This window comes from Fusarium mangiferae (genome assembly GCF_900044065.1).
Source record: "Fusarium mangiferae strain MRC7560 genome assembly, contig: FMAN_scaffold014, whole genome shotgun sequence".
Taxonomy (NCBI): Eukaryota; Fungi; Ascomycota; class Sordariomycetes; order Hypocreales; family Nectriaceae; genus Fusarium; species Fusarium mangiferae.
This window is the reverse complement of record NW_024573934.1, coordinates 960,012-984,496: the sequence shown is the minus strand read 5'-3', so window position 1 is coordinate 984,496 and position 24,485 is coordinate 960,012. Positions and strand designations below refer to the sequence as shown.

Below are 24,485 nucleotides of genomic sequence, written 5' to 3'. Positions count from 1 at the left end.
GTCAGAGACCCTTCCATGACATGCCTAAACAGATTTAGTGAATCCTTTGACAGTTTTGACAGTTTACGCGGCCCGAGCCGGGCGGGAACCTACTTAATGTTGTTCTGGAAGCTGGAATGCACCGTTGATGTTAGACTGTCGTAAGCGGTGATGAGTTATGAAGGATGTCAGCGACAGGACGGTCTTGAATTGATCCCAAAGACAACCTTCTTACAAATAAATAATGCCTGCATACCGAGACATGCCCGGCATGACCTGACTTCTGAAGAGATTGTTCACTAATCCGTATCGTTTACCCAATTCCATGACCCTCGGGGACCTCCAACAAATACCCCGACAATTACCTTGCATAGCCATCAAATCGACTTTGTAATGTCAATCAATCATCATCGCGCCAAGTCAAACACCATCATCCTGACACGTGAGATTGCGACATATACCCCGCGGATGGTGATGGAGCCGTATGCCCAAACTGGAAAGGAGCGCCGATGATATAACGTTAGTGTAACATGCGTATTCAACGAGTATAAAAGGTATTATACAGATGCCACCGACTCTGATTCGGGATATCCAATTCAAAAAATACTCCCAACCTCATCAAGCCTTTTATCAACTCACCCAAACATGTCTTCTTCAATCGTCCCAGAGTATGAGGCTGCGAATGAGCAGTATGCCGCAGCATTCAACAAAGGAGACCTTGCTCTCCCTCCCTCCCGGTATGGTATCCGAGTTCTGGATCTTCTTCACAAGCTAATAATTCATAGTCACGTCGCTGTCGTTGCTTGCATGGATGCTCGTCTTGACCCAGCTCAGGTTCTCGGGATCGAGCTTGGCTCCGCCCACGTAATCCGCAACGCTGGCGGTCGAGCTGCAGATGCTCTCCGCTCTGTCATCATCTCCCAGCAGCTCCTTGGAACCCGAGAGATTGTCATTGTTCATCATGTTGGTTCTTAATTTCCGTCTAAACTGTTCGTGACTGACCTGTTATAGACTGACTGCGGCATGCTCACCTTCTCTGATCTGGATCTCAAGACAAAGGTCCGTAAGGATCTTGGTGAAGACGTTGATCACATTGCTTTCCTTCCTTTCGGAGACCTTGAACAGAGTGTCCGTGACGATATCGCTTTCTTGAAGAAGAGCCCTCTTGTTCTGGATGTTCCTATCACAGGCTACATCTATGATGTTAAGTCTGGCAAGATCAACAAGGTTGATGCTTAAATTTAGCCTATGAAGAGGAATCGTTGGGAGTTAGGGAGTTAGTGGGGTGAGCTGTTTGAGATGATACCAGGTCGTGGCGTCGTGATGATGTGTTCAGGGTGATATCGCAGAGAGTTCAGATAGTAATCTATTATGACTATCCTCTTATAAGTAGACTTAATGACCGTGGTAGGGCCCAAAGATTGAAAAGTAGAAAGGTAGAATCGGCCCAGCAGGCTTCTAATCGAAGTTAAACAAATGAAATGTGACATATGAGACAGCATGTGTATGATCCATGATTAATCCTTCACTGGTCAACGTGAAGATCTTCAATGATCTTGTCAGCGGCTGCAAGAGCGAAACAGGCAGCGGTGAGAGTAGGATTGCAAGCATTCTGAGTGGGAATGATACCACATCCTCCAAGAACAAGGTCATTGATACCCCAAGCCTTACCGTTCTTGTTGACAACACTGTCGGCTGGGGTGCTTCCTGCGCGGTACGTGCCACAGATATGGAGGGCGGAACCGGGAGCAAGATACTTTGGCTCTGCGCCAGGGAGGAACCCTCCAAGTTTTCTAGCCACCTCAATCATACTAGAAAAGAGTTAGAGATCAGTTCTGGGCGCTTTCAAAATGCACTTGAAGGACTTACTCGGTGATCATTCGCTTGCAACGCTCCTCAGCCTCCTCGTCCAAGACAAAATTGAAGGTTGGCTGTTTCAGAAAGTCAGCCCCGACGCTTCATGTGTGAGAGAGGTGAGAGGTCTGGCTCCACTTACCTGAGGCATCCCAAACTGGTCCTTGGTCTTGTTAGAAAATGTAACGCAGTTTTCCTGATCAGGTTTCATGTAGCCAAACCAGCGAAGATCAACCACAAGACGTTGATCAATGTTGGATGGGACTTCTCCATACCCAAAGGCATCACGGTGGATCTGAGTATGCCAAGGATATTTCTCGGACAGCGGGAAATAAACCTGAGGGTCCGGGTCGTTGAACGGGAAGGGGAGAGGATCGTTGTCATGACTTTCTCTGTGCGCTTTGACAATCTCCTCGCCCTCGACGCTGTCGACCAGCTTCCTATCGAGAACGACTTGACAGAATGCCATTGGCTGCTCAGTCAGATAGTGACCCTGAGAAACGTGTTTATTAGCTCAACGCACGGCTACATGGCTCACGAGAGATCTCACCAAAGCTGGAAGCTTCGACTTGAGTCCAGACTTGTGAAGAATACCTGGAGTAAGAACAGCTCCAGCACAAACGACATACTTCTTGGCGTGAATGTAGTACTGCTGGTTTGTTTCAAGATCATTGATCAATGCCCAAGCAATTTGACCGTCAAGGTCCAGTTCCAGCTTGTCGCACTGAGTGTTAGGTCTCATATCGAAGAGTCGCTCCTCACCCTTATAAAAATACTCAGGCTTGGAAAGCTCGCCGAGAATGGTAGCAGTGCAAGACCACTCGACGTACTCCTTATTGTCATGTTTCCGCTTGCAAGCTAGGGGCATGCTCTTCATCTCGCGATCGGGGTAGGCGTCTGTAAGCACACGTTTGACGAGCTTTTGGCGGACCGAGTCGTCAAAAGCATCGTCGGTCTTCGTAAAGAGCTTCTCGGCCCGGCCATAGAGAGTGTCCCATTCACCATCGCTAAAGAGGTCAGAGCGTTCGATCCCCTTGTGCTGTCGAGGGGTGCAGCAAGTCCAGTGAGATCCCATACCGCCGACAACACGAGTCGCAGCTGCAGCTGGAAGGTTACCATAGGACTTCTGCAACGGGTTCTGGCCGTTGAGTACGTAGGCTGAGTCAGTGGGTCTAGGCGTATTAACACAGTCTCTATCAGGAGATGAAGTAGCCTACCGAGGAGCCCATGAAGTTGGTTCCATGACAGGTCGTGCTGAGTTGGTTGGTACAGACAGAAGGTGAAGTTCTCCCTGAACATTCAATGAGTTGGTGTCTTTCATGAAAGTTGACTTAACATACCTTCACTGTGCTGAAAGACGTATTAGCCTCGACAAGTGCTCTCGTGTTAAATTTGATAGACTTACTTGGTAAACAAGCTGATATCCTTCTGAACTGCAACGCTGTTCTTCTTATGATCACCGATGCGTCGAGTTTCCCTAATTCACAGTGAGCCTCTATGTTATCTTCGAATTGAAATAGCTCACTGCTGGCCGATATCAATCATCGTAACTTTGATGCCTTTCTTGACAAGTGTGTGGGCGAAGGTGGCACCGATTGGACCAGATCCGACGATGAGTACATCGGTCTCCTCCCAACGAACGGTGTCGCTAGCAGAACTAGGACTGGGGGTAGGCTTTTGGACCATGATTGAAAAGAGCGACGGAAAGAGTGACGAAAGGCTGTAAAAGGTTTTCGGGAGGTCTAAAGAACTGATGATGATCCATAATGAGACTGGGAGCAACGTTCTTATAGTTTACATCATCATCCATCGTTTCTTCCCTCGTGATGTTCTCTAGTCAGACATAGAACACCAAGACCTACGGCCAGCTGAAAATGTGATCGTGGCGTGAAGGTCATCACATATCTGAAGACTCCGCCGCACTGGTACTCCAAAGGAACTGACAGCGAAAAGCGAGACTGTTGAGATACCCATGTCCGTATTCCCTTTGCAAGTGAGCCCAATTTTTCCTGTCGGTCAGGCAACTAGAGACATTTATACAGGCCTCTCCAGAAAGAAGTTCCTGAGGCATGCCAAGGTTAGAGGGGGCTGGCTGAAAGGTGAAACATTGTGCAAAGAAAGCTGGTGGAGATTACGGACTAAGCCAGAGCATTCCGAATAATACGTTCCCCAAGATCTTAGTGTAGGCCACACTGAAATCAGCATCGCCTATTGGTCTAGGACATGAACGACATATGGAATATTGCACGTGGTTATCTTCATCAACTTGAGATGTGATAGAAAGGTCTCTGGGGATATGACCTTTTCAAACAGACTGTACCCAACCAATACTGTATTTGAGACTTTCGGAATGATGTTGCGAGGACCGAGCGCCGAGCGGTGAGCAAGGGTAGGGGCAGATTCAAGAATCTACCCTTGCAAATGATATCCTGAATAAGAACTTTTAATAGTATCGACAAATTACAGGAGTTTCTTCACAAAATTCCCATAGAGCCCATAAGACCTAACTCAGACCCTTATAACATGACCCAAATATCCTTCAAAGGAGCGACCAAAATTGCGTTAATGTCAAATAATAAAAAAGACTATCTTTAGGTTTGTTCCCGACTTTGGTAGATAGGATTAGTGGTGAATCCCAAGTTCAGACTCTGCCAATTCCACAGCATAGCAAGATCACCCAGCTCAGCCTCAGAGATTGTCTGCCATCCCATCTCGAACTGGGGCTGCCCATCAGTGAAGCTCTGAATGCTACTGATAACATCACCAGGCCAGGGCTGCCCATTTGGTGCAGTGGGGTTCAACTGCTGAGCGTACGTGTAGTTCTGGAACCGATGGTCATGAATATCCTGAGGAAACGGCATTAAAGGCTGCTGACCAGCCTGCATTCTGCCAGGAACCACTGGAGGCAGATTGTTGTATGGTTGGTATTGATCAACGGGCAGAGCATGCTGCGCAGGTTGAGCCAGCACCTGTGCCGGAGCTGGTGCGATTTGGGTTAGCTGAGAGCTTGGAAGTCTGGCAGCTGCAGGAACTGGAATAGCACCGTTGCCCCCAGGTGGTTGATCGAATCGACGCTTCTTATGAGCATCAGTTGCCTGCATCCCGGCGGTCGACGGCAGTTTCTTAATCAGCCGGCGTAACACGTCATAGGGAGCTTTGGCTGTGTTGGTAGCGGTGCGCAGCTTCTTCAGAGTCGCAAAGGCCCTGGCAATTGAGCCGATGACTTCCTCGCGACGTGGTACGACGCCATCTTCGGCGTGAATGATGACTGAGCAGAGGAGCGCTGCTGTGTCGAAGATACAGAATGGCACAAAGTGGAAGGTGGTGTCTCTGGTCCAGACGTACTCGAAGAAACGATGTACAGCTTCCATGAGACGTAGGGCGTAGTCAATGCCTGTCTCTCGGAACTCGAGATCAACAGGAGGTGCCGTTGACCTCTTCATCGACTTGGCCATGTAGCCTCTGAAAGGGCCAAGAGCAATGGAGAGGGTGCAAGTATGCATGTAGTGACGATGCAGGGCAATCCACGGCAGATCCTGGTTAGCAGGTGTATTGGGGTGATCCAGAGCATACTCAGGCGGAAAGGCCTTCATGAAGCCTTCCAAAATGGCCTGGTAGTCTCGAATCTCATCAGGCTCAGTCAGAATCTTCGGTGGACCAAAGCGTTTGAATATGAGGCTGACAAGTTCTGACTGAAGCTTGAGGTGCAGCATGGGGGAGGCTGGGTAGTCTTCGAGGGTAAGACTTGGAAGGCCTACGTCGCATTCCGCACGGTCGATGAGCATTGGACGAGCCAATAGTGATGAAACAAGCCTGTGATCAATTAGCATGCATGGAGTTCAGGTTGTAGGCAGCACCTACCAGTCCCAGGAGTCAACGATACACCATAGTCGTCTCTTCATCTCCAGCTCGAACCCTGGCAGTTGGCCTTCGGGCTTTTTATGAAGATCTGGACAGTAGTTAGCAATATGCTACTCAGTCAATAACCATTGGCTTACCAATCATCTGCGCTTCTCGTACAACAGCGCCCAATACCTGCCAGCACTCTGCAAATCGTGCCTCAGCCTTGAACCAATAGCACGAATGCAGCAGGTACTGGACTGTGTAAACATGCCCGTGGCCAACAGGGATGGCGCTGTGAAGCTCTCGAGCAGCATCGTGATACTTCTGCGTCAGTTCCTTGACAGATTCACCAACATCACTTTCGATCTTGGCCCGGAGTTGGCCATCGACATGCTGCACGGAACAAGCGCAGACCATGAGTAGCAAGCATGTCCACTGGACGCCGCAAGTTCGACCTTTGGTGTAGTCATCCCACCAGCGGGCGTACTCTTTGCTGAAGTAGGGCGGGTATACGATGTAGTAGTAGAAGTTGACCACATCAAGAAAGCTCTGGACTAGGCAATCTGCTAACCGTAAGATAATAATCACGCGATAGTATTGGTGGTCTTACCAACGACGTGTCTCGGAGGTAACACGTCCAAAGCACGCTGCAATTGGGCGCTGTTCTTTGGGTCAAGTCTGTACTGTTCAGAAGGCTTTGTACTTCCTGACTGTGCGATGTGAGCAAGGACGTGACAGCGAGGAGGGGAAGACTTACGTCGTGGTCAAGCTTTGTCAACAAATGAAGACGACTGTATCCGATCGCTTCCAAAACGTCACCAACATCTGAATCACTGTCGTCATCCTGGCCCGCCTGATCCCTCTTTCTCTTGACCTCAACAGAGGCGGACCAAGCATCATCACTGGAGTCAGCCTTAAAATCATCCCTGAAACGGCATTGGTCGGCGACTTTTCGCTTCTGGCAGTTGTTACAGGGCCATTGACGGTTGCATTTCTGCTTGCGCCGATGACACTCTGTACAGGCGGAGCGTAGGAGGCCTTCTGGTTGGGCGATAGCCTCTAGAGAGGACTTCCGAGAATCATCGGGCATGGTGATGTAGCGATGAGTCGGACGTGCAGAACAGAGGGCGGGGCATCAGATCTTGGGTTTATCTAGGTTTATGTTTAGTGATCTACGATCGATGGCTAACCCCGATATGGTAGGGATCCGCGCTGTGTAAGGGTCGGAAAGGGGGCTGCGGAGACGGAATAACGAAAACAGGTGCAATAATGTTTTTCCATTAGGTGAGGCTTGCTATGTCTCAGTTGTTTGGCTATTGGACCCTGTCTTTTGATGCAGGGTGAGTGAAAAGCAACGAGAAAAGAGGGGTGATATGGAGTAGGCTCTGAGCAGTGAGCAAAACAGGACTGGCCGTCACACAGGGCAATCCACAAAATGATATCGTAGAATCAAATGGTCATTCTCGTTCGATCCGTTCTCGTGTCCTGGAATACCCTCCGGTGTAGCCTATTGGCTTTGGACTCGAATCCCGCCATTAAGTTACACAATTTCAGGACATCATGGCTGGCCTGATCCAGACGTCTTCCCATAGAACCAACCCTATCTAATCAGTCTATTCTTAGCATCCAGAAGCCAGAATCCTCTCTATTATCCAAATAAGGCGGAGGAGCGGGATAGCTGTTAGTGAAGGGGGCATGCATGGCATGCATGTTCCCATCGGAATCGAACCAGACCTGTTTACAAGGTCTTGAGGGCCCAGGCGCATCCGGGTCCTCAGGCCGAACATCTTTAATGATAGTATCGAAAACTCTCCTTGGTAGCGCAAAGGTGCACTCTTTGAACTTGGGTCTGCTCTTGACAAACTGCATCAGCCTGTTGACAATTATATCGTGCACCTCAGGGTTGGAGATACGATGCTCATTGTACTCCTTCTCAAATGAGATGCAAAGTCTCCGAAGTTTAGGGAAGCTTGTGATTGACAGCGTATTCAGCACAACGCTCATCTGATCAATATCTAGGTGGTATGGATGGACCAGCCTGCGTATAGCGTTTGTGTGCTCGTCGTGATGTCCAGCACAAGCTTCATTTTCTCTCTGAAGAGGCCATCTGATTTCGAGAGAAGTGACTGCAGTAAGCCTCTGAGGGAGCACCAACTGCCCGATATGCGATATCATAGCTTCGCCAGACATGGCAATCGTGTTGCTCGAGTACAGTAGGTCAATCATCTCAGCATAACTGCAAAGCTCAGTCAGTATTCTCTTGGAGCTGTGCTCTGCTTTCGATTCCTTACTTCTGCCGACATGAGAGAAGCCAGCTCATCATACCTGTCTCCCCAAGCTCCATATTCCCATGCTTACAATCATCTTCCCAAAACCTTTGCTGGCCCCCAGGTATGCCTTGAAGCCTAAGTTTCTTCTTCCCCCGATGGCAGATGCCGCTGAACCACTGCCAAGAATCAACCTTCTCGTCATCAGATGTATGCTTTTGTCTAAAAGATAAACTCATGTGAAGACGACGATCACCAAAGGCCAGTCGCAGAATGTCCCGTCGAATATTGGGAGGAAGCTTGAACCATGGAGACTTTTGGAACAGCGGAACAGGCCTCTCAATCATTTCGCTAGGATCTTCATCCTGGAACCCTGGCGGTGTGAGGGCACGAGGCCGTGGGTTAGGCAACAACGTCAACTCGTCCACATGGTCTCTCCAATGAGGCAGAGAATCGTCCGCTTCATCAGGCCACCAGTACGATGGCGACATTGGTGAAAATGTGGGAGACGTTGGCGTGGACGGAATGTCTATGTGGTAATAATCCGACCACTGGTGCGGTGAGGGATATTGTTCTGCATCTTCTATCTGTCTCAGTGTTCTGCTCCAGCCTGATCGCGTCAGGCGGATGACAAGAATTGCACAGCGACGAACCTGCTCCCAGCATTTCTGGCTGATTTGGATCTGGGACCCGTCCCGTCTCTGGAGGATTATCCATTGTTGCTCCTCAGCGAAATGTGATGATGAAGGAGGAAAAAGAAAAGAAGATGACGATTGTTGCCTGCAGCGTTACATATGTTGATGGAGAGCTGACGGTGCACGTGCTTTATCCTGCCAATGGGGTTTACATAATCCAACATTTGTTTCCAAGGCTCCCAGGGTAGATTGAGAGTCTTGATGAAATTATGACGAGATATAGAACGTGCAGATCATATCATCGGAAGTGTGCACAGTGAAAGAGGAGTTGTTAAAATACGCAGGTAGCTAATTATAACTCCATTCACTTTATTAAGATATCTCGCCAATTTGGACGGATGATCTTGAGATCAATGCTCAATGATTTGATCCAAACTGGAAACACTTCCAATGAGATCTCAGACATCATAGCTTCGGCTCAGGTTCTCTGGCCGTTGTAAGCAAAACTACCTCAGCATCTAGTGTCAGATCATGACTACTCACTTGTACTCATTTTTCATTTCCCTAAGTTTCTCCATGACGCTGACTGGGTCTGTCTCTCCAGTCGCCCTTTGGATGTCGGGATCCTATTTGGTCAGCGCAGAACTCTCAACATTGCTGATGTGAGGGCTTACATCCAGTCTCATGAACACATTATGTTGCTAAACAAAGAATATCAGTCAAGTGCTCGCAACCAAACCCATGGGACTTCTGCGCGACCTTTTCATGTCCTATCGTGTACTTGCCCATTGTGACGGGGTTTGCGTCAGAGAAGCTCAGAAGCTGCTGCACTGGTTTACTCTGTAATACAGAGACCGCGAACTTGGCATTGCTTCGAGTATACTCATGACCGGGCTATGTCGTCAGTCCAAGTCCTATGCAAAGTTGCCACTGGATCGGGTAACTCACAAATACGACTGTATCGTCTGGAAGCGATGCAAGATGCTTGTTGAGCGCCACATGCATCTCCTCTGCAGTCCCCTCGAAGAACCTCCCACATCCTGTCGTGTCTCTGTGAGAAAGTTATATATCTTGCAGATTTGGGGCAACTTACCGCCAGTGAACAAGGTGTCGCCTGTAAAAACTGCCTTTTGATCCCCATCTTGGAAGAAGAAACAGATGCTATCCTGCGTATGACATGGCGTATGTATACTAGTTATCGTGATGTTCCCAATCTTGAATGTCTCACCATGACCTGGAGTTTTCGTGACTCCTTCACAGTCCTTGCCTCCGATAATGTCCAGTTTGGGGTTACCTAGTGCAGCTAGCTAAGTCTTCTGGTTAGTCCCCATGGTCCAACGAGACACTATACGACACATACAATCTCTTCGTTTCCACCAGCGTGATCCCAATGACTAGATGGTGTTAGAGTGGAGTACTGTTGATCAAAGTTGACCGAACGACTGACTGGTGAGTGTTTATTACAGCGACAAGATTGAGTTTGTTCGACTGAATAGCTGCAGTGAGAACCGGAATGACCCTAGAGACTTTTTCAGTTGAGTAGTAAGTTAATCCAGATCAGCGCTTACTCTTCAGGATTTGCAGGGTCTATAATGAGAGCGTCGCGACTCTCATCATCGACAACCAGATAAGCCCAGTTGTCGTTGCTTCCCCACCCTGCTCGGAATCAGCGAGAAGCAGTAGACAATGGTTTGGCGGTCACATACACATGGGGATCGGCTGAATAAACATGTTGCAAAGTTGTTGGGTTGATAAGATAAGGGATGCAAGGCGATGATGTTATCTGCAACCGATAGTTTAGTGGTCTAGGTAATTTATAGTCTCTATATCTCTGCCCCTCATGTTGAGCTTGTGATGAAATTGCATCCATTCAGCCGAGGTAAGGTAATTAGAACAAAAGAGGAAATTTTTACAGAGGAGTTTAGTGCGAGACGACGCACTTCCGCCCCCGTCAGTGATTGGTGTACTAGGCTTATCAGCCGCTACTGAACTTCAGGTGTCAACGCGGCCAGCCGCTAATCTTTAGAGGCGCGACCCCTGAAACACTTATCTTCATCCGGTATAACAGGCACTGTTAGGTAATCAGTCACAGGGTCGAGCCTGGCATTTTGCGGGGTAAGAGCGCTGAATCTCAACTTCTACCAATCCTTATCTTGGACTTGAATTGACAGAACCCAACAGCCACGCTGTGACAGTATTTATTGTCATATTCACCATTAATACAACTCACCAAGATTAAGGATCGAGGAAATCGTTATTTTTATTGTTACTCTTCCATTAGAAAAATGCCGCAGCCCAGTCAGGGCCGAGTCGCTCGCTCCAGGGGCGGTTGCGTAACGTGCAGGTCAAAACATGTAAGCATCGGAACTATCCCCGTACTTTCAATGTATACTCATCCATTTATAGGCAAAATGTGACGAAGCAAAACCGACTTGTAAGTCATGCGCTGCACGTGGCCAGAAATGCGGTGGATACCGCTTGGATGTTCGATGGTCTACCAAGCATGAGAAGCGCACTCGACAGCCTCAATCGCGACCCCGTCAGTCGCGAACAGAGGATTTACCTTCGGCACGGTCCACGGAAGCTCAATCAGACACACATTCCCAGGTCTCATATAGATCAGAGAATGTGCCTGTGGCTGGCAGAGACTCCATAAACTCGGCAGCAGCGAGTATTCCTAATGATTTTGACCCAGCCGCAAACGCGTCGGTCTTTCATCTCAACGGCATTGTGTCACCCTTGTTCCCGATGTCTGCAGACGGCGATTTATTCTCACATCCGCTGGAACATGAAAACGAGGAAACAAGTCATACTTTTAGTGGCACCGACAACGAAAACCACCACGCTTACTCTCTATCAAACATGACGTCCTCCGTATCGCCCTTGCAGTGGGGAGACGATTTCTTAGGCTCTGTTCATAGCGATAACGACCTAGTTTCGGCTCCAGAAACCCTCTCTATTCCAGTTGGCAGTATGGCCTTTGACTTCAACATGCCCTTACCGACAGTCGACCCTGGTAGGCTGACCTTCGAAATGACACCAAATGCAGTCACCTATACACCATCTGTCCTCATCGAATACTGGTTTCGCCATGTCTGTTCTCTCTGGTCCAATTACGATTCCGATGTCAACCTTAACCGCACAATTGCTGCCGCATTATGGTCCAACTGTGAGCTCGTTTATCTCAGTCTCCAGGCTATGTCGGCCGCCCACTTGTCCGCTAAAGTGCCAATGATGCGACAAACATCGATAACGAACATGAAGGCAGCGGCCGAGATTATGAGAGCTGACTTACATACCGTTAAGTCCCACCAACTCTTCAATACAGTACCTGCAAGTCTGTTGTTCTCTTTGATGGGAATTGGGACCAGCATCTGCTGGCTCAATGCCACTCAGCTGGGACTGCCATTTCTCTGCGAAGCAAAAGCCATCCTTCATGCTGTTAACAAAAACAAGCACGCATTATCTGAAGAACAACGCCAATTGCTATGCTTCTTCAATAAGAGTTGGCTCTACTGCGAAATGCTATTGTCGATGGTGACATCGAGCTGTAAAAGCCTACAGAAGATGGAAGAATTGGGTGACGTCGAGGAAGCTGTTCCTGTCACTGCGCCTGTGACGGCAGACCCAGTCGAACAGGTTCCGCACCCGTGGACAGGAGTCTCAAGCGACAGCTATAAACTGTTCATGCGGGCAATGAAACTTTGTCACAAATTTAGACGCAAGATTAGGAAACCACAAGATATGTTTGCATCAGCCAACATCAGCGCCGCCATGCAGCTCATTGAAGAAGCTGCCGTGGTGGAGAAGCAAACTTGCGATCTTGACGTGGAATTTCGCGAGACAATTGGAGAGACAAATGACAAGAAGACGCCTAACCAGCACCTCTTCAACGTTGCCGAAGCCTACCGCCAATCAACCCTGTTACAATTGTACCAGACCTTTCCAGAACTCATCGTAAGACGACACGAGCTGGACGAGTCACAGGCGAAAGATGCCCCAGCTTTATGGGATAACTGGATCACCCCAATTGCACTTAATCTGGTGAGCATACTAAAACTGTTACCCACGGATTCGGGTAGTAAAATGACCCAGCCACTGCTCTGTGTCTCAGCCAGCACTGGACTAAGGCGAAAACACATTGAAGTCAAGGCCGCTACTCCAAAAGACATTCCCTTTAGCCAAGATGCCAGTCTGGAGGATTGCGACATGATAAATTATCTTGACTTCGCTGGCCTTCACGATGAGCTGCCAGATGAGTCCGAACCAGAGCCGGATCCAGATGCAAATGCGGGAATCATGGCTGCCAGGCAATTTCTTCACAATCGTCTGGACACGCTGAAGACCGTCCTACCACCAAAGCCAGTGGTAGTAGCGCAAGATTTGACCAAAGCTATCTGGCAAGCATATGACATGGAGCAGTGCGCGAAGTATGCGACGCACTGGATAGATGTGATGGATAGTCGGAATTTGAAGTCGAACTGGGGATAGTGTAGTCAATATATATTTGCAATGATATGATTAATTTTTACACTCGGAACTAAGTAATCCTGCATAGCGTACAATATACTTCGCTCGATCCATATTTCCAATACTACAGCTTAGGTGGCTTGCAGCACGACGAATCATTCATAGCCGCCAGCTTGCTAACTTTATCAGTGGTATCAAATCCAGCCTTCTTAGCAGCCACTTCACTGGGAGTGACTGAGTAAGAAGGAGGCACGTCCATGACTGGGTTACAGGTGAAGAAATGACGGGGCCTGAGCAAGAGTGTAATCGGCTCAGCGGGCATGACTGGGAAATCCTCTGGAGCGGGGAAATGCGTGATACCAAACGTGTGCCATAGGACGATATCAGTATTAGCGACGCTCTTGCTACCGTCGCCAATCCAAGCCCCGAGGCCTCTGGAAGGCTCACCGGATGTCTGAGCAACGTGGTTGCCAGCGGCCCAGAGCTGATCATCCGCATCTTAGATTGGTTAGCACAATGAATAAATACGTAAGGATGGAAAGTTTCTTACACTTGGTCACATGAACAGCATGACGAGCAAAAAATGCTCTCTTCCATACAAGAGAACCCTCCTTGGGCATCAAGTTCGGCACATCTCGGCTGACAAGCTTATACGAGACAGGCTTGCCACTCTCAGAGTTGAGCTTGTTCTCATTGACAATATCCCAGGAGCGAGATGTAGCACCGTTATAGTCAGTTATAGCCTGGCCTGTCGTCTCGAGTCTAGTGCGCTTAGCATAAAAGGCGTTTCCATAGAGGTTGTCTGGGCTGCCAACTGGGGCATCCGAAGGTACGGCATCAACCATGTGGACCGTGTTCTCGTGCCCGTCGATACTGGGGTTGATACGAAGAAGGAAGAGATGCTGGTGATTATGGGCGTTGACACCTGAGTGGTGATTAGTCTGAGGATTGGTGCTGTCACTCCAAGACTTACCCTTCTTGACTTGTGTTCCATAGCCTTGAAGATCCTCACCGGGGTTCATGACATAGGTGTTGAGGATACCGGTGAGCTTGATATCAGGCTGGATTGTTCCGTCCTGGTGGAACACCCACTATCTTCTGTTAGTAGTCTCTTCTTGATACTTAGCTGATGCAACATACTTGAATGGCATACTCGTAGTTGGCAGCAGTAAAGACATGCTGAACAATAAGCTTTCGAGCACGTGTGACGATAGTTGAGTTGTCTCGGAAGTCGGTGTGCTTAAACAGAATACCATCGTCTTCTTCATGGATGCATATGGCATTCTCAATCTTGCGGATCTGACCGGTCTGAGTTGGCAGCTCTGCATCGAGATAATGAATGGCACCTTTAGAGTTAGCTTGGTCAAATAGCTGGAGATTGAGAAGCAACATACCCTTGCAGTCACAGCCAAGTGAGAGACTGTTTGTCAGATAACCGGCACCATACTCGCCCAGATCGAAGGCATGCTTGCGGTGATGAGGAGGCTCGGGGTGACCACTGAGTATTGATGTTAGTGTGAGACTTGTCAAAAAGGGCGGCCGACGACGTACTAGGGAACGACCATCTCGGAAAGAGACATGCGATAGAAGATTGGCCTGACATTTCCCTTATCGTTGAAGGTGATGTTATTGAATACAATGCCCTCACGATAATTGAAGCCAATATGGAACTTCCAATTCTGCCACTCTAGTTCCCTTCCGTTGACATTGAACGAAACGCCCTCTGGCTGGGAGATGTAAATCGGCTTCAAGTCCTTTCTATAACCACCCTCCTTCTGGATATACAGATGATGATAATCCACCGCCTTGTTTCTCTGGAGAGGTCGTCGAACGCGAGGAATATCGATAGCGATAACCTCCTTCTTCCTGGGATCATAGATCGGATGGAAGTCAAGAGGATATTGGTATTGACAGTTATCGACATCTGGGCGAAAGTACATCAGGCCTTGGAACAAGCGTGTGCTGCTACCGTATCGAGTGTCGTGGCTGATGGTCCATGGGTCGGCGTAGACTTTGTGCATCTCGTCTGCGGCGATTCCGCTAATTCGGCATTGCTCGATAACTTGAGGGTCTTTGCGACACGCTTGTTCGACTTCGAGCATTTCTTCGACGATGAGCTGCAAGATAGTCATCAGTTAGCCAACTTCCCAATATGAGTATTGGGGGCGGTCTCACGATAGGCTGCTGTCCTTCAGCGCGCTCCCACTTTGTGATCCTTTGACTCTTCAAGTCAACGAGACCATCGTAGACATGGCCTTTCCCATCTCTGGGATCAATAATAACAACTTCAGCAACACGTCGAGGCCTGGCGCCGCTGGATGGATTGGCAAGCCAGGCGACCATCTCAGCCTTGCGCGGCTCCTGGAGCGTTATGACGTGGAAGTGGACTGCATCGCCATGCTCTTTGCGAACAATAGAGGTAGCGAGGCGAATTTCCTCTCCACTAAGAGGATCGAAAGGATGGAGGATTGAACCTGACATTGCGAGGCGTATTGATTCAAGATGTTTTGCTCAATGCTGATGCGAGTGCGAGATGCTCCAATTGAGGGCCTTTGGTTCCATCAAATACTTATTCAACAGTAGTATGAATGTGACAGGCAAACGTAATCGTAACTTGAGAAGCTCCAATCTTTGCCTATAATCAGTATGGGCTGATAATTCGGATCTGTAGACCCCGAACCCGGACTTCTTTGGGTAAATTATTGTACAGAATCGGGTGCCCGACACGTTCTACCACGATGGGCAAGCCGTCACCAAGTAAAGCTTCCCTCAGAGCTCTCCACCTCGGTCCCATTCCGTTCAGTATCAGGTGGGGAGCTTCCCCGAAAGATGGCTTGATCCTGCATACCTCAACGCTCAACTACCAGCCCCGCATACGTTTTGAAACTTGAAGATAGGCCTACTCAAGCTGGTCAACTAGTATGAAGCTCACCCAACTGCTCGCTTCCTTACACTTGCCCAACTCGGTAAGTGCTGCCTCGGCAGATGGAAAAGGTCAATTGGTTGTAGTGCCAAATCTTAGCGCAAAACCTAGGCTAGAGTTGCCAATCACGGTTAGTAGGTGACCAGGATTCAACAACAAACGAGAGGGATGCTGGCAGACTGAAGCGACTGGTTGTAAGTCAAACATTGTCTTATCATATGTGAGAGCAGGCCATGGTTCGATAACAGCAGACTTCACAACACAGTGTTTTAGGGTATGTCAAAGAAATGAATGATCTGATGTAGAGGCTGGCTATAGAAACTTGTATCCCGAGTCTAGAAATTTGCTTTGCCAGTAAAGCCTTCGTTCTGCACCAATTCTATCCAATAATTGTTGGGGTCAAGAAGAAAGGCGACGTTCTTCATCTTTCCATCTGCGAGCCTCTTCTTCCACGCAACGTTCAATCCTTCCAACCGTACACACGCTGCATCAAGATCGTCGACAGCAATACCTTTGGCAGGTCAGCTATTTCTACCGTAGAAATAATGCGAATCAACTTACAAATATGACCAAATCCTTGAGGCTGATCATTTCCATTATGTACTTTAGATATCTCATTCTCTCCGCCTTGCCATATGAGAGCGAGTAATCCTTCACGCTGTGACAAGTCTTCTGTTCCGGTGAAGGGACCGGTTGAAGGATACCCTAAAAGAAATGTCTTTGGGTATCCGTTCGCGTTTTCGAGAGTTTTGATCAGCTTCATTCCGAGATTCTCTATGTAGTAGCGAACGGATCGAGTGGCGTCAGTGACTCGCAGGCCGTATTGATTCTACATCAGTTTCACTTAGCAAAAGTCCATCATATGAGAGGCAGGTGAAGATGTACAACAATGGACAGGCCACCAGCACCAGAAGGAACACTCTTATTTGGCAAATTCTGTTCAGTGATATGGATCCAGTAGCCGTCTGGATCCAGAGCAATCACCGGCTCATTCCCAGAGGAGATAATCTGCTGGAACTTGTAGCCAGCTTTGGCCAGCGTCTGGTAAGTAGACTGCACATTCGTCACTGAGATCGAGATGTGGGAGAAGCCGAGGTAAGGGTTCTCATTACCATTGCTCACTAGATAGTTGTCATCACTCTCAGTGCCGTAGTTGTGAGTGAGCTCGATCAAGCCTTGACGATCGAAGGTGAACTTCCCATGGGACGGCGAACCTGGGCTGTCAATGCCAAGGAAGTACAGATCGAACTTATTCTCTGGAAATGAAAGCTTTTGGACAACGCTAAGTCCAAGAAGCTTGTAAAACTGAACTGTAAGAGGGCTGATAAGTAAACCCTTAAGAATTGATGAAAGGTGCCTTTACTTACTCGTAACTTTGGGATCCTTCACACGAATCCTATCGTTCTCGGAATGAGTATGCATCGGTTGAGTTAGCGGCCGCAGGAAGAACTCACATCGCATGATTCAACTTGTAAGCCCTGGTATCTGTCTTTCCTTCCATGATGCCCGCTCGAACGGTAGTTAGCGTGGCAAGGCTTGCAACCTGATCCGAGCCTCCTATCCAGGTCTTTAATACTAGAGATACATGATTGCGTGCTTGTAGATGCCATGGATATAGATATTCAGGCAACACATACCATTTTCGGTATGGTGAGTCAGGATCACCGTGGGACCAGCATGAGGGTCCCCCTTCCTAGTCAAGCACTCAGCTCATCGATCAGACCCATAGAAAGCTTTCGAACGAGTCAGGTTTAGATAGTGAGTGCCACAAGCAGCGCAAATCTGACCCTGCATGGACTGGATGCTGTTACCCCGCAAAGATCTCCAATATACCATGGTTTGTCAGGGATTCTTGGTGGATACACGAGGATGGCGCTGGTGCTTGTGATATCTTGGCAAGTTATTGAAAGGGGGTATGGAGGACATCCTTCAAATATGCAATGAGGGGCTAATCATTCGATTTGCTATTCTCCATTGCCACTCAATGCTAAATCCAAAGAAAGCAAAAGGATACGCAGAACATGTCCCATTTTATCCAAGGCAAAACAGCCATTGTTACTGGCGCTGGCAGTGGCATCAACCTTGCATTTGCTGAACAGCTTTTGAATGGCGGATGCAACGTCCTTTTCGCCGATCTCGCTCTGCGACCAGAAGCCCAGAAGCTGGTGGACGCCTATTCCGCCAGTGCCGAAAGCAAGAGTCGAGCTGTTTTCCAGCAGACTGATGTGACCAACTGGTCTCATCTCGAGCGAATGTTCGAAAGGGCAGAGGAGGAATTCGGAGACATTGACATCGTCTGCCCCGGTGCTGGAGTTTACGAACCGGTACGCACTCAAGGTCTCCTAAGTCAACTGCCACTGATACAGTAGTCAACTAGAGCTTTAGCAGCTTTTGGTATCCTCCTGGAACCCCACAGAGCAAAGATGCCCTCTACGGCGGTCGCTATGCCAGTATCGACATCAACTTGGTTCATCCTATCAGGACCACTCAATTGGCGCTGTCTCGTTTCTTGAGATACGAAAAGAAACCTCGGACGATTGTAATAATTTCGAGCACAAACGCTCAAGACACCTGTCTCTCTACAGCGATTTATGATGCGACAAAGCATGCGATTAGTGGATTCGTGCGGGCGATGGCCAAGATCGACCAAGTCGGCGTCCGTATTGCTGCAGTCGCACCAGGCATCATCAAAACGCCTCTCTTCATGGAGAACCCAGAAAAGCTTGCCATGATTGATACCAGCAAGGACGTTCTGGTCGAGCCATCCGAGGTCGCTAGTGTCATGGTTGCGTTGATTGAGAGGGACAGCATCTGCTCGACCATTGACCAAGCGAGGACTGGACCACAGGACATCGAGATCAAGAGCGGGTCTATCATTGAAGTGACAAAGAACAGAGCTCGTGTTGTCAATGCATATCACGATCCGGGTCCTTCGGGTGCTGGGGCAGTTGGGTCCAACTTTGCCACTTCGGAGTACACCACGTTGGCTTCACTGTTGACTCCAAGATGGGGAGAACCTAGTGTAAAGGCGAACAGCAATCTTTGATCAGATCACCAGAATAAATCCATTTTTAGCAGGGTCTCGACGAAATTGATCCCTATGAACACTCGTTAATGCATACATGGTCTAGTATTAGTCTCAATGAAGCTACTCTAAGTCCTGATACTGGAGCAGTTGGCACACAAGCTCAGCTGTTGTAAGTTTGTAAACAAGAGTTTTCTAATGGTAGGGTAGATCGACCAGCAGGATATCAAAGCGCACCCGACAATCCCAAGAGAGACGGCTAGGTCGGAAGCTTGATAGGCGTTCAGTGGACCGCCGAAACTCCGTGACTGCTGTGCTACGTAAAGCCACATGCGATAGGCCAAGGCATGTTGCACTCGGTCTGAGGGGAGTCGAGGCACGACGCAGCCGCAACTCCGTCTACTAAATCGTCACACGCCTCAAGATATCTTGATATCCTATCCAATTGACGCCTGTCCCCATGCGGCCAACGTAGATAAGTGGCCAAACCGTAAAGGGGTTCGCGATGCCGCTACTCCCAGCAAAGTAAGTCCAGACTGTGCCATCCTAATTGTGCCTAGTGCAACGCGTGGGTTACACCAGAGACCGCGATCTCGCATCATTCCCCCGCACGATAACGACCATCCCTGGAAAAGCTTATCTCGGCACTCTTGGCCCTGGGGGAACTCCTTGGCATTCTTATCAGCTCGCTTGCAGTCTATGAACCCTTCGTGATGGAGTTTATTTAAGATATATCCCATCGTGTTGAATTTGTTTACTGCTGAGAGCAACAAGGACTCACATAGATCAAGATTTGGCAGATATTGTCAGCTCTTTTCACCATGGCCGACCCGACTCCTCACCAGGTCACGGAAGGCCACTTGCGGCCGCGTCTGAGCAAGTTGACTATGGTTGCGATGACGTTCGCGATTCTCAAGTAAGCAGATCCACATTGCCCTTTGTGCCAAAGACTCATAAACTGACTTCTACAGCACTTGGATCGCGTTAGGCGGCACAATTGGCATAGTCATGCCGTCTGGAGGCCCAGTCGCGCTCCTGTACGGCTTCATCTTCTGCGTTGCTTGCAATTTCGCTCTAGCCTTCAGTCTTGGTGAACTTGCAGCTATCTGGCCAACAGCAGGTGGGCAGTATCATTTCGTGTACGCTCTCAGTAGTGACAGATGGAAGAGGTTCTTGGTATGTACCCTTCTACAGCCGATAACGCGACAGAAGCTAACAAACTGAAGAGTCTTTGTGCAGGATGGATCAATATTGCTGGTTGGCTCACCCTTGTAACTACCGAAGCGATCTTCTCTGGTGAGTCTTCCTTGACAAGCCAGTAGGCCCTTTCGCTAATTTGAATCAGCCATGTTTATTGCTGCCGCTATTGTCGTCGCGTCGGGGAGATCAACGCCAGTCGACTCTTGGACAACATACCTTGTCTTCCTTGCCATTATCACATTTTCGACCATCGTGAACATCTGGGGCAATTCGATCCTTGGACCTTGGAGCAATTTCGCTCGTAAGCTTTCACTTACAAAACTTTGGATGTAGCTTTCTAACATTATCACCAAGTCTACTGGTCAATTATGAGCGTAGTCATCATCAGTATCATTCTGTTATCCATGTCAGAAAAGACCAGCGCTGAATTCGTTTTTACAACTTTCAACAACGAAACAGGATGGTCAGATGGAATGGCATGGCTTCTAGGTCTACTTCAATCCGCTTTGTCACTGATTGGATTTGACGCGGTTCTACACATGACCGAAGAAATGCCTAATCCCCATCTGGATGCTCCCCTCGCAATTGTCTATGCTATTGGCGTTGGCGGTTCTACGTGAGTATTGAAAACCTGGCCAAATGATTCTGTATGAAGTGCTGACTTCAGCAGTGGCGTGATCTTCATCCTAGTGATCCTCTTCTGTCTGACTGACGTCGACACGGTTGTGAGCTCACCAACTGGTCAACCTCTGATCGCTCTTTTCGACCAAGCCACGAACAGCCGAGCAGCATCTACCATCATCAGCTGCATGCTAGGGTTGTGTTTCATCCACGGCACAAACGGATCTGTCACCACCACGAGTCGATTGATATACTCCATGGCTCGAGATAATGGCTTCTTTTTCTCGCGATATTTCAACCACATCAACCCAAAGTTGGAGGTTCCAGTTCGCACGATCATCTTCACATATATATTCAATGTGCTGTTTGGTGCCCTTTACCTAGGACCCACAGTGGCCTTTAATGCGTTCATCGCATCTTGCACGATCCTTCTGAACATATCATATGCTTTCCCAATTTTCGTTTTGATCATTCGAGGCAGAGGCATCCTCGCTCCCTATCAACACCCCCATACTCCGTGGAAGCTTGGGAACTTTTGGGGATATCTGGCGAACTGGACAGCTTGTATATATGTTTCGGTAACTTCAGTGGTATGTTGGTTCCAGCGAGGTGAAACGATCTTTAACACGGACACAGCTTTTCTGCTTCCCTCCATCGTTACATGTCACTGGAAACACCATGAGTACGTATCTTCTGTCTCTTGCAGCTAATCGTCTGCTCACATCATCACAGATTATGTTTCTGTCGTCATTGCAATCTGCTGCCTCGCCATTGCAATTTATTGGATTGCCCGTGGGAAGACCTTTGAGGGGCCTGTAAGTCTTCTTTTTCTAGAATTTTGGCCGACATATGATGTTAACTGGTGGATCAGAACCTCGAAACCATCATGGCGCAAAGAGAAGAGGTGGTTCAAGCGCCTGGCCATGGCAGACGTGGCGAGAAGGAAAACATTCAGGACCATTCGGTGTCTGCCTAGATTACTTAGAAGATTTCGCCCAATTGGCGTTCAGTAATAATCACTTTGTGTTGGGAACTGACCATCATTTGCCGTAATCTGGAGCTCCTCTCCACAAGAAGTGTAGATCGCGCAAGGTTGAGATTAGCACCTCAAACGGATTTTAGCTAAATTCTTAACTGCATGTCGACTGGTCAAAGTTGAGGTATTGCAATATAAGACTACGAGAAAAAAGGGAATAGTGCATGGAACATTGACGTCCTTACTAAGACAGTAGGTCTCCAACAACGAGAAGGTACAGGGTAGTAACCAGTCGATTTTAGGATAGGGATTTCGCGCATTTTGGGCCAATAGTTATCTTATCCTATCTCTGATAAGATAAGGTTTGTGCCACCATTGGTCTAGTGACTTACCAACTTGGCGAGATATCCATATTAAGGCAGACTACCTATTCCTCTGTGTGTGGCGAAGTTGTATGGCTAAGATATTTGTAGTACAATTCTCATATGCAGATCTTACTCGATCGATTTGTCGGAGGTGGGTTGCCTATCTCTCGAATAGTATAAATACTCTAAGTTCTCTCGGCTGATTTAAGCTCTCAGCCATAAAGCAAATACTCTATTGCATTATTGGCAGTGTAAAAATGCAGTAAGAGCAATTGACAGATTAGAAGCAAATCACGTATAACATTAAATAAAATTCCTTCCAGCTTGGTCATATTGATAGATAAGTGTCAGATAAAGATCCATTATAGTCGAGCCCCAAAATGTGGACATGTAAGCTCACAAAACAACTACTACTGCAACAAGAACTTTTACAAGACATATTCTTCCCCTAGATCTTGATTATCAAGCTTATCTTTCCCAGTATAATAGGAGGAAGTTCCCATTGACAGGACAACGTCCCTAAGGCAATGCGATCCTTCCTAGACTGTCTTGCTTGCATCTTTCGTGGCATCACCTTTGCCACGGATGATGGTGGAGAGATCGCCAAGAGGTAGCATGATGGGGAAGTCGACCGACATGAGAATAAGACACCCGAACAAATACCATCCGATCAATGATATAGCAAACAACAAACCCGCTCCGGCATGCTGGCACTTGAGCGCGAGATTCGCCTTTCCTTGTGAAACGGCGAAGAAAGCAGCGGCAAGACAAGAGACTATCACAAGGTTAATGAGTGTTGTAGAAAAGAGAGGTGGTTGGGCTTACAGCAAGGGACGAGAAGGAGGAGAATGGAGAACAGAGCGACATTTGTTCGAACACTCGCTATGGTGTAGAATGTGCATAGTATAGCCATGCCAACCAGAAAGAATGCGAAAGTCGAGTAAAATTGTGGTTGAGCGAGACCATTCGCAGCAGTACCATCAGTCGAGTATGTGCTGTACGCGCCAGAGTCAGGGTCAATAGTTGTAGTCAGGGTGATGAAGAAGCCTCCGAAGGTTAAGAAAACGGTCGACGGAAAGGTGTTTCCTAGAAGGCAGGTGTCAGCTAAGGAATCAGAACGATGAGTAGTCAATTGTTACCGAGAATCCATTCACCAATGCCTCCCAAGACTAGAAGAAGGCCACCCAGGCCGAGATACGCCCCACTGCGACCTGTTAGCTAGTGAATACAGCCAAAGGGATGGTGTGACCTACACGTTCGCAGCGGCAACAAAGCCACCAGATCCCTGCCATCCAAGCAAGCCAATGGACAGTGGCGTGGAGCACAGCAAGAATCCCGCCAAAGCTGTACTGGTAAGTATCGTATAGCCTATTAGAAACAGTGCTACATACCAACTGGAGTAGGGTTGCCAAAGGTCTTTCGAAGATCTCCCTTGACCCTATTCTGTGGCTGAAGATAAAGCTGCTCGAACAACTCTGGCGAGATGGGAATGCTCTGGGCTGTATGGACATGGTCCATCTCTTCGCCATCGCTTCGAGGCTTGCCGTTGACACTGTTACGAGGAGACATGTCAAGGTTGGTATATGAGAAGACGCGTTCGAATCCGAGCTTGGTAGGGATGGGTTATAGGAGACAGGGGAGCTCAGGCTTGATGACGAAAAATATTGAGGGGAAGCTCCAATGCTTTATAGGCTACAGCATAGCTACCAAGACAGAATAGAGTTTCCATATGCCCGGCCTCGGGGTGATGAAAAACGGCGGAGTTGTTTACACCAAGAACTGTTGATCTCCTACTAGCGCCTGTCGGTTTATTTTCCTTACCCTCTAGCCTGGGTTAAGAGTCTGGGGAAGTGGGCTCTACTTGGCTAAGGCATGCGGAGATGTTACATTGGCTTGCAGTCAGATCCATGCACAAGAGACAAGTAGGTCCAAGGCAATCTAAGATCGCCCGAAATGCCGAATCGGCCATAAAGTACCGAATAAACGCGAACTTCCGTTATCTCTGGACCATGGATAATTGGAATCCGGGCTGATGATCAACCTTGACTACTCGATACGGTGATTTACTTGACACGTTGGCTTGCAGCCATATCAATGATAAACATGGGGTTAAGATACTACGATGTACCTGAGGCTTCACTCCATCACTAGGGAGACTTTACTAGTTCTCATCAAGGAATGCTCCATGAAATTGACAGGGACCCTCAAGCACACTCCTTGGCAAGATGATGCTTGGACATCAAAGTCCAAGTCAACCGGTCGAGCGGCAGACTATATAAACTGCGCCGTGTCGATCATGGATTACACCAGCATTTTATGCCATTGTC

General features: G+C 48.3%; 11 protein-coding genes across 11 annotated transcripts; 4 read left to right on the top strand and 7 right to left on the bottom strand.

Annotated features, from left to right (window-relative positions):
* Positions 1 to 624: 624 nt before the first annotated feature.
* On the top strand, positions 625 to 1,218 carry FMAN_14863 (putative carbonic anhydrase; the record flags this gene model as incomplete). The annotated part of the gene is made up of 3 exons (XM_041822831.1): positions 625 to 716; positions 765 to 942; positions 991 to 1,218. The coding sequence occupies 3 exons, from the start codon at positions 625 to 627 to the stop codon at positions 1,216 to 1,218; spliced, it is 498 nt and encodes a 165-aa protein (XP_041688472.1).
* A 286-nt stretch (positions 1,219 to 1,504) lies between these two features.
* On the bottom strand, positions 1,505 to 3,519 carry FMAN_14864 (uncharacterized protein; the record flags this gene model as incomplete). The annotated part of the gene is made up of 8 exons (XM_041822830.1): positions 1,505 to 1,790; positions 1,849 to 1,910; positions 1,976 to 2,326; positions 2,384 to 3,005; positions 3,051 to 3,124; positions 3,174 to 3,183; positions 3,239 to 3,310; positions 3,359 to 3,519. The coding sequence occupies 8 exons, from the start codon at positions 3,517 to 3,519 to the stop codon at positions 1,505 to 1,507; spliced, it is 1,638 nt and encodes a 545-aa protein (XP_041688471.1).
* A 905-nt stretch (positions 3,520 to 4,424) lies between these two features.
* Positions 4,425 to 6,766, bottom strand: FMAN_14865 (uncharacterized protein; the record flags this gene model as incomplete). Its single annotated transcript, XM_041822829.1, has 5 exons — positions 4,425 to 5,646; positions 5,695 to 5,782; positions 5,832 to 6,239; positions 6,287 to 6,386; positions 6,434 to 6,766. The coding sequence occupies 5 exons, from the start codon at positions 6,764 to 6,766 to the stop codon at positions 4,425 to 4,427; spliced, it is 2,151 nt and encodes a 716-aa protein (XP_041688470.1).
* Positions 6,767 to 7,284: 518 nt separating this feature from the next.
* Positions 7,285 to 8,434, bottom strand: FMAN_14866 (uncharacterized protein; the record flags this gene model as incomplete). Its single annotated transcript, XM_041822828.1, has 2 exons — positions 7,285 to 7,912; positions 7,968 to 8,434. 2 exons carry the CDS (start codon positions 8,432 to 8,434, stop codon positions 7,285 to 7,287), a joined length of 1,095 nt encoding a protein of 364 aa, XP_041688469.1.
* An 837-nt stretch (positions 8,435 to 9,271) lies between these two features.
* On the bottom strand, positions 9,272 to 10,309 carry FMAN_14867 (putative hydroxyacylglutathione hydrolase; the record flags this gene model as incomplete). Its single annotated transcript, XM_041822827.1, has 7 exons — positions 9,272 to 9,472; positions 9,527 to 9,627; positions 9,672 to 9,885; positions 9,939 to 9,972; positions 10,026 to 10,097; positions 10,147 to 10,234; positions 10,285 to 10,309. 7 exons carry the CDS (start codon positions 10,307 to 10,309, stop codon positions 9,272 to 9,274), a joined length of 735 nt encoding a protein of 244 aa, XP_041688468.1.
* Positions 10,310 to 10,863: 554 nt separating this feature from the next.
* On the top strand, positions 10,864 to 13,069 carry FMAN_14868 (uncharacterized protein; the record flags this gene model as incomplete). The annotated part of the gene is made up of 2 exons (XM_041822826.1): positions 10,864 to 10,932; positions 10,985 to 13,069. The coding sequence occupies 2 exons, from the start codon at positions 10,864 to 10,866 to the stop codon at positions 13,067 to 13,069; spliced, it is 2,154 nt and encodes a 717-aa protein (XP_041688467.1).
* A 103-nt stretch (positions 13,070 to 13,172) lies between these two features.
* Positions 13,173 to 15,529, bottom strand: FMAN_14869 (putative peroxisomal amine oxidase (copper-containing); the record flags this gene model as incomplete). The annotated part of the gene is made up of 7 exons (XM_041822825.1): positions 13,173 to 13,546; positions 13,599 to 13,973; positions 14,022 to 14,139; positions 14,189 to 14,394; positions 14,443 to 14,546; positions 14,600 to 15,165; positions 15,224 to 15,529. The coding sequence occupies 7 exons, from the start codon at positions 15,527 to 15,529 to the stop codon at positions 13,173 to 13,175; spliced, it is 2,049 nt and encodes a 682-aa protein (XP_041688466.1).
* A 777-nt stretch (positions 15,530 to 16,306) lies between these two features.
* FMAN_14870 (putative GLO1-glyoxalase I) lies at positions 16,307 to 17,472 on the bottom strand (the record flags this gene model as incomplete). Its single annotated transcript, XM_041822824.1, has 5 exons — positions 16,307 to 16,482; positions 16,533 to 16,800; positions 16,857 to 17,281; positions 17,339 to 17,367; positions 17,426 to 17,472. 5 exons carry the CDS (start codon positions 17,470 to 17,472, stop codon positions 16,307 to 16,309), a joined length of 945 nt encoding a protein of 314 aa, XP_041688465.1.
* A 520-nt stretch (positions 17,473 to 17,992) lies between these two features.
* FMAN_14871 (uncharacterized protein) lies at positions 17,993 to 19,017 on the top strand (the record flags this gene model as incomplete). Its single annotated transcript, XM_041822821.1, has 2 exons — positions 17,993 to 18,295; positions 18,349 to 19,017. 2 exons carry the CDS (start codon positions 17,993 to 17,995, stop codon positions 19,015 to 19,017), a joined length of 972 nt encoding a protein of 323 aa, XP_041688464.1.
* An 800-nt stretch (positions 19,018 to 19,817) lies between these two features.
* FMAN_14872 (uncharacterized protein) lies at positions 19,818 to 21,793 on the top strand (the record flags this gene model as incomplete). The annotated part of the gene is made up of 9 exons (XM_041822820.1): positions 19,818 to 19,912; positions 19,968 to 20,172; positions 20,223 to 20,292; positions 20,342 to 20,497; positions 20,551 to 20,812; positions 20,867 to 21,407; positions 21,454 to 21,499; positions 21,550 to 21,632; positions 21,689 to 21,793. 9 exons carry the CDS (start codon positions 19,818 to 19,820, stop codon positions 21,791 to 21,793), a joined length of 1,563 nt encoding a protein of 520 aa, XP_041688463.1.
* Positions 21,794 to 22,697: 904 nt separating this feature from the next.
* Positions 22,698 to 23,727, bottom strand: FMAN_14873 (uncharacterized protein; the record flags this gene model as incomplete). Its single annotated transcript, XM_041822819.1, has 5 exons — positions 22,698 to 22,933; positions 22,984 to 23,244; positions 23,298 to 23,362; positions 23,412 to 23,502; positions 23,550 to 23,727. 5 exons carry the CDS (start codon positions 23,725 to 23,727, stop codon positions 22,698 to 22,700), a joined length of 831 nt encoding a protein of 276 aa, XP_041688462.1.
* Between the last annotated feature and the right edge of the window lie 758 nt (positions 23,728 to 24,485).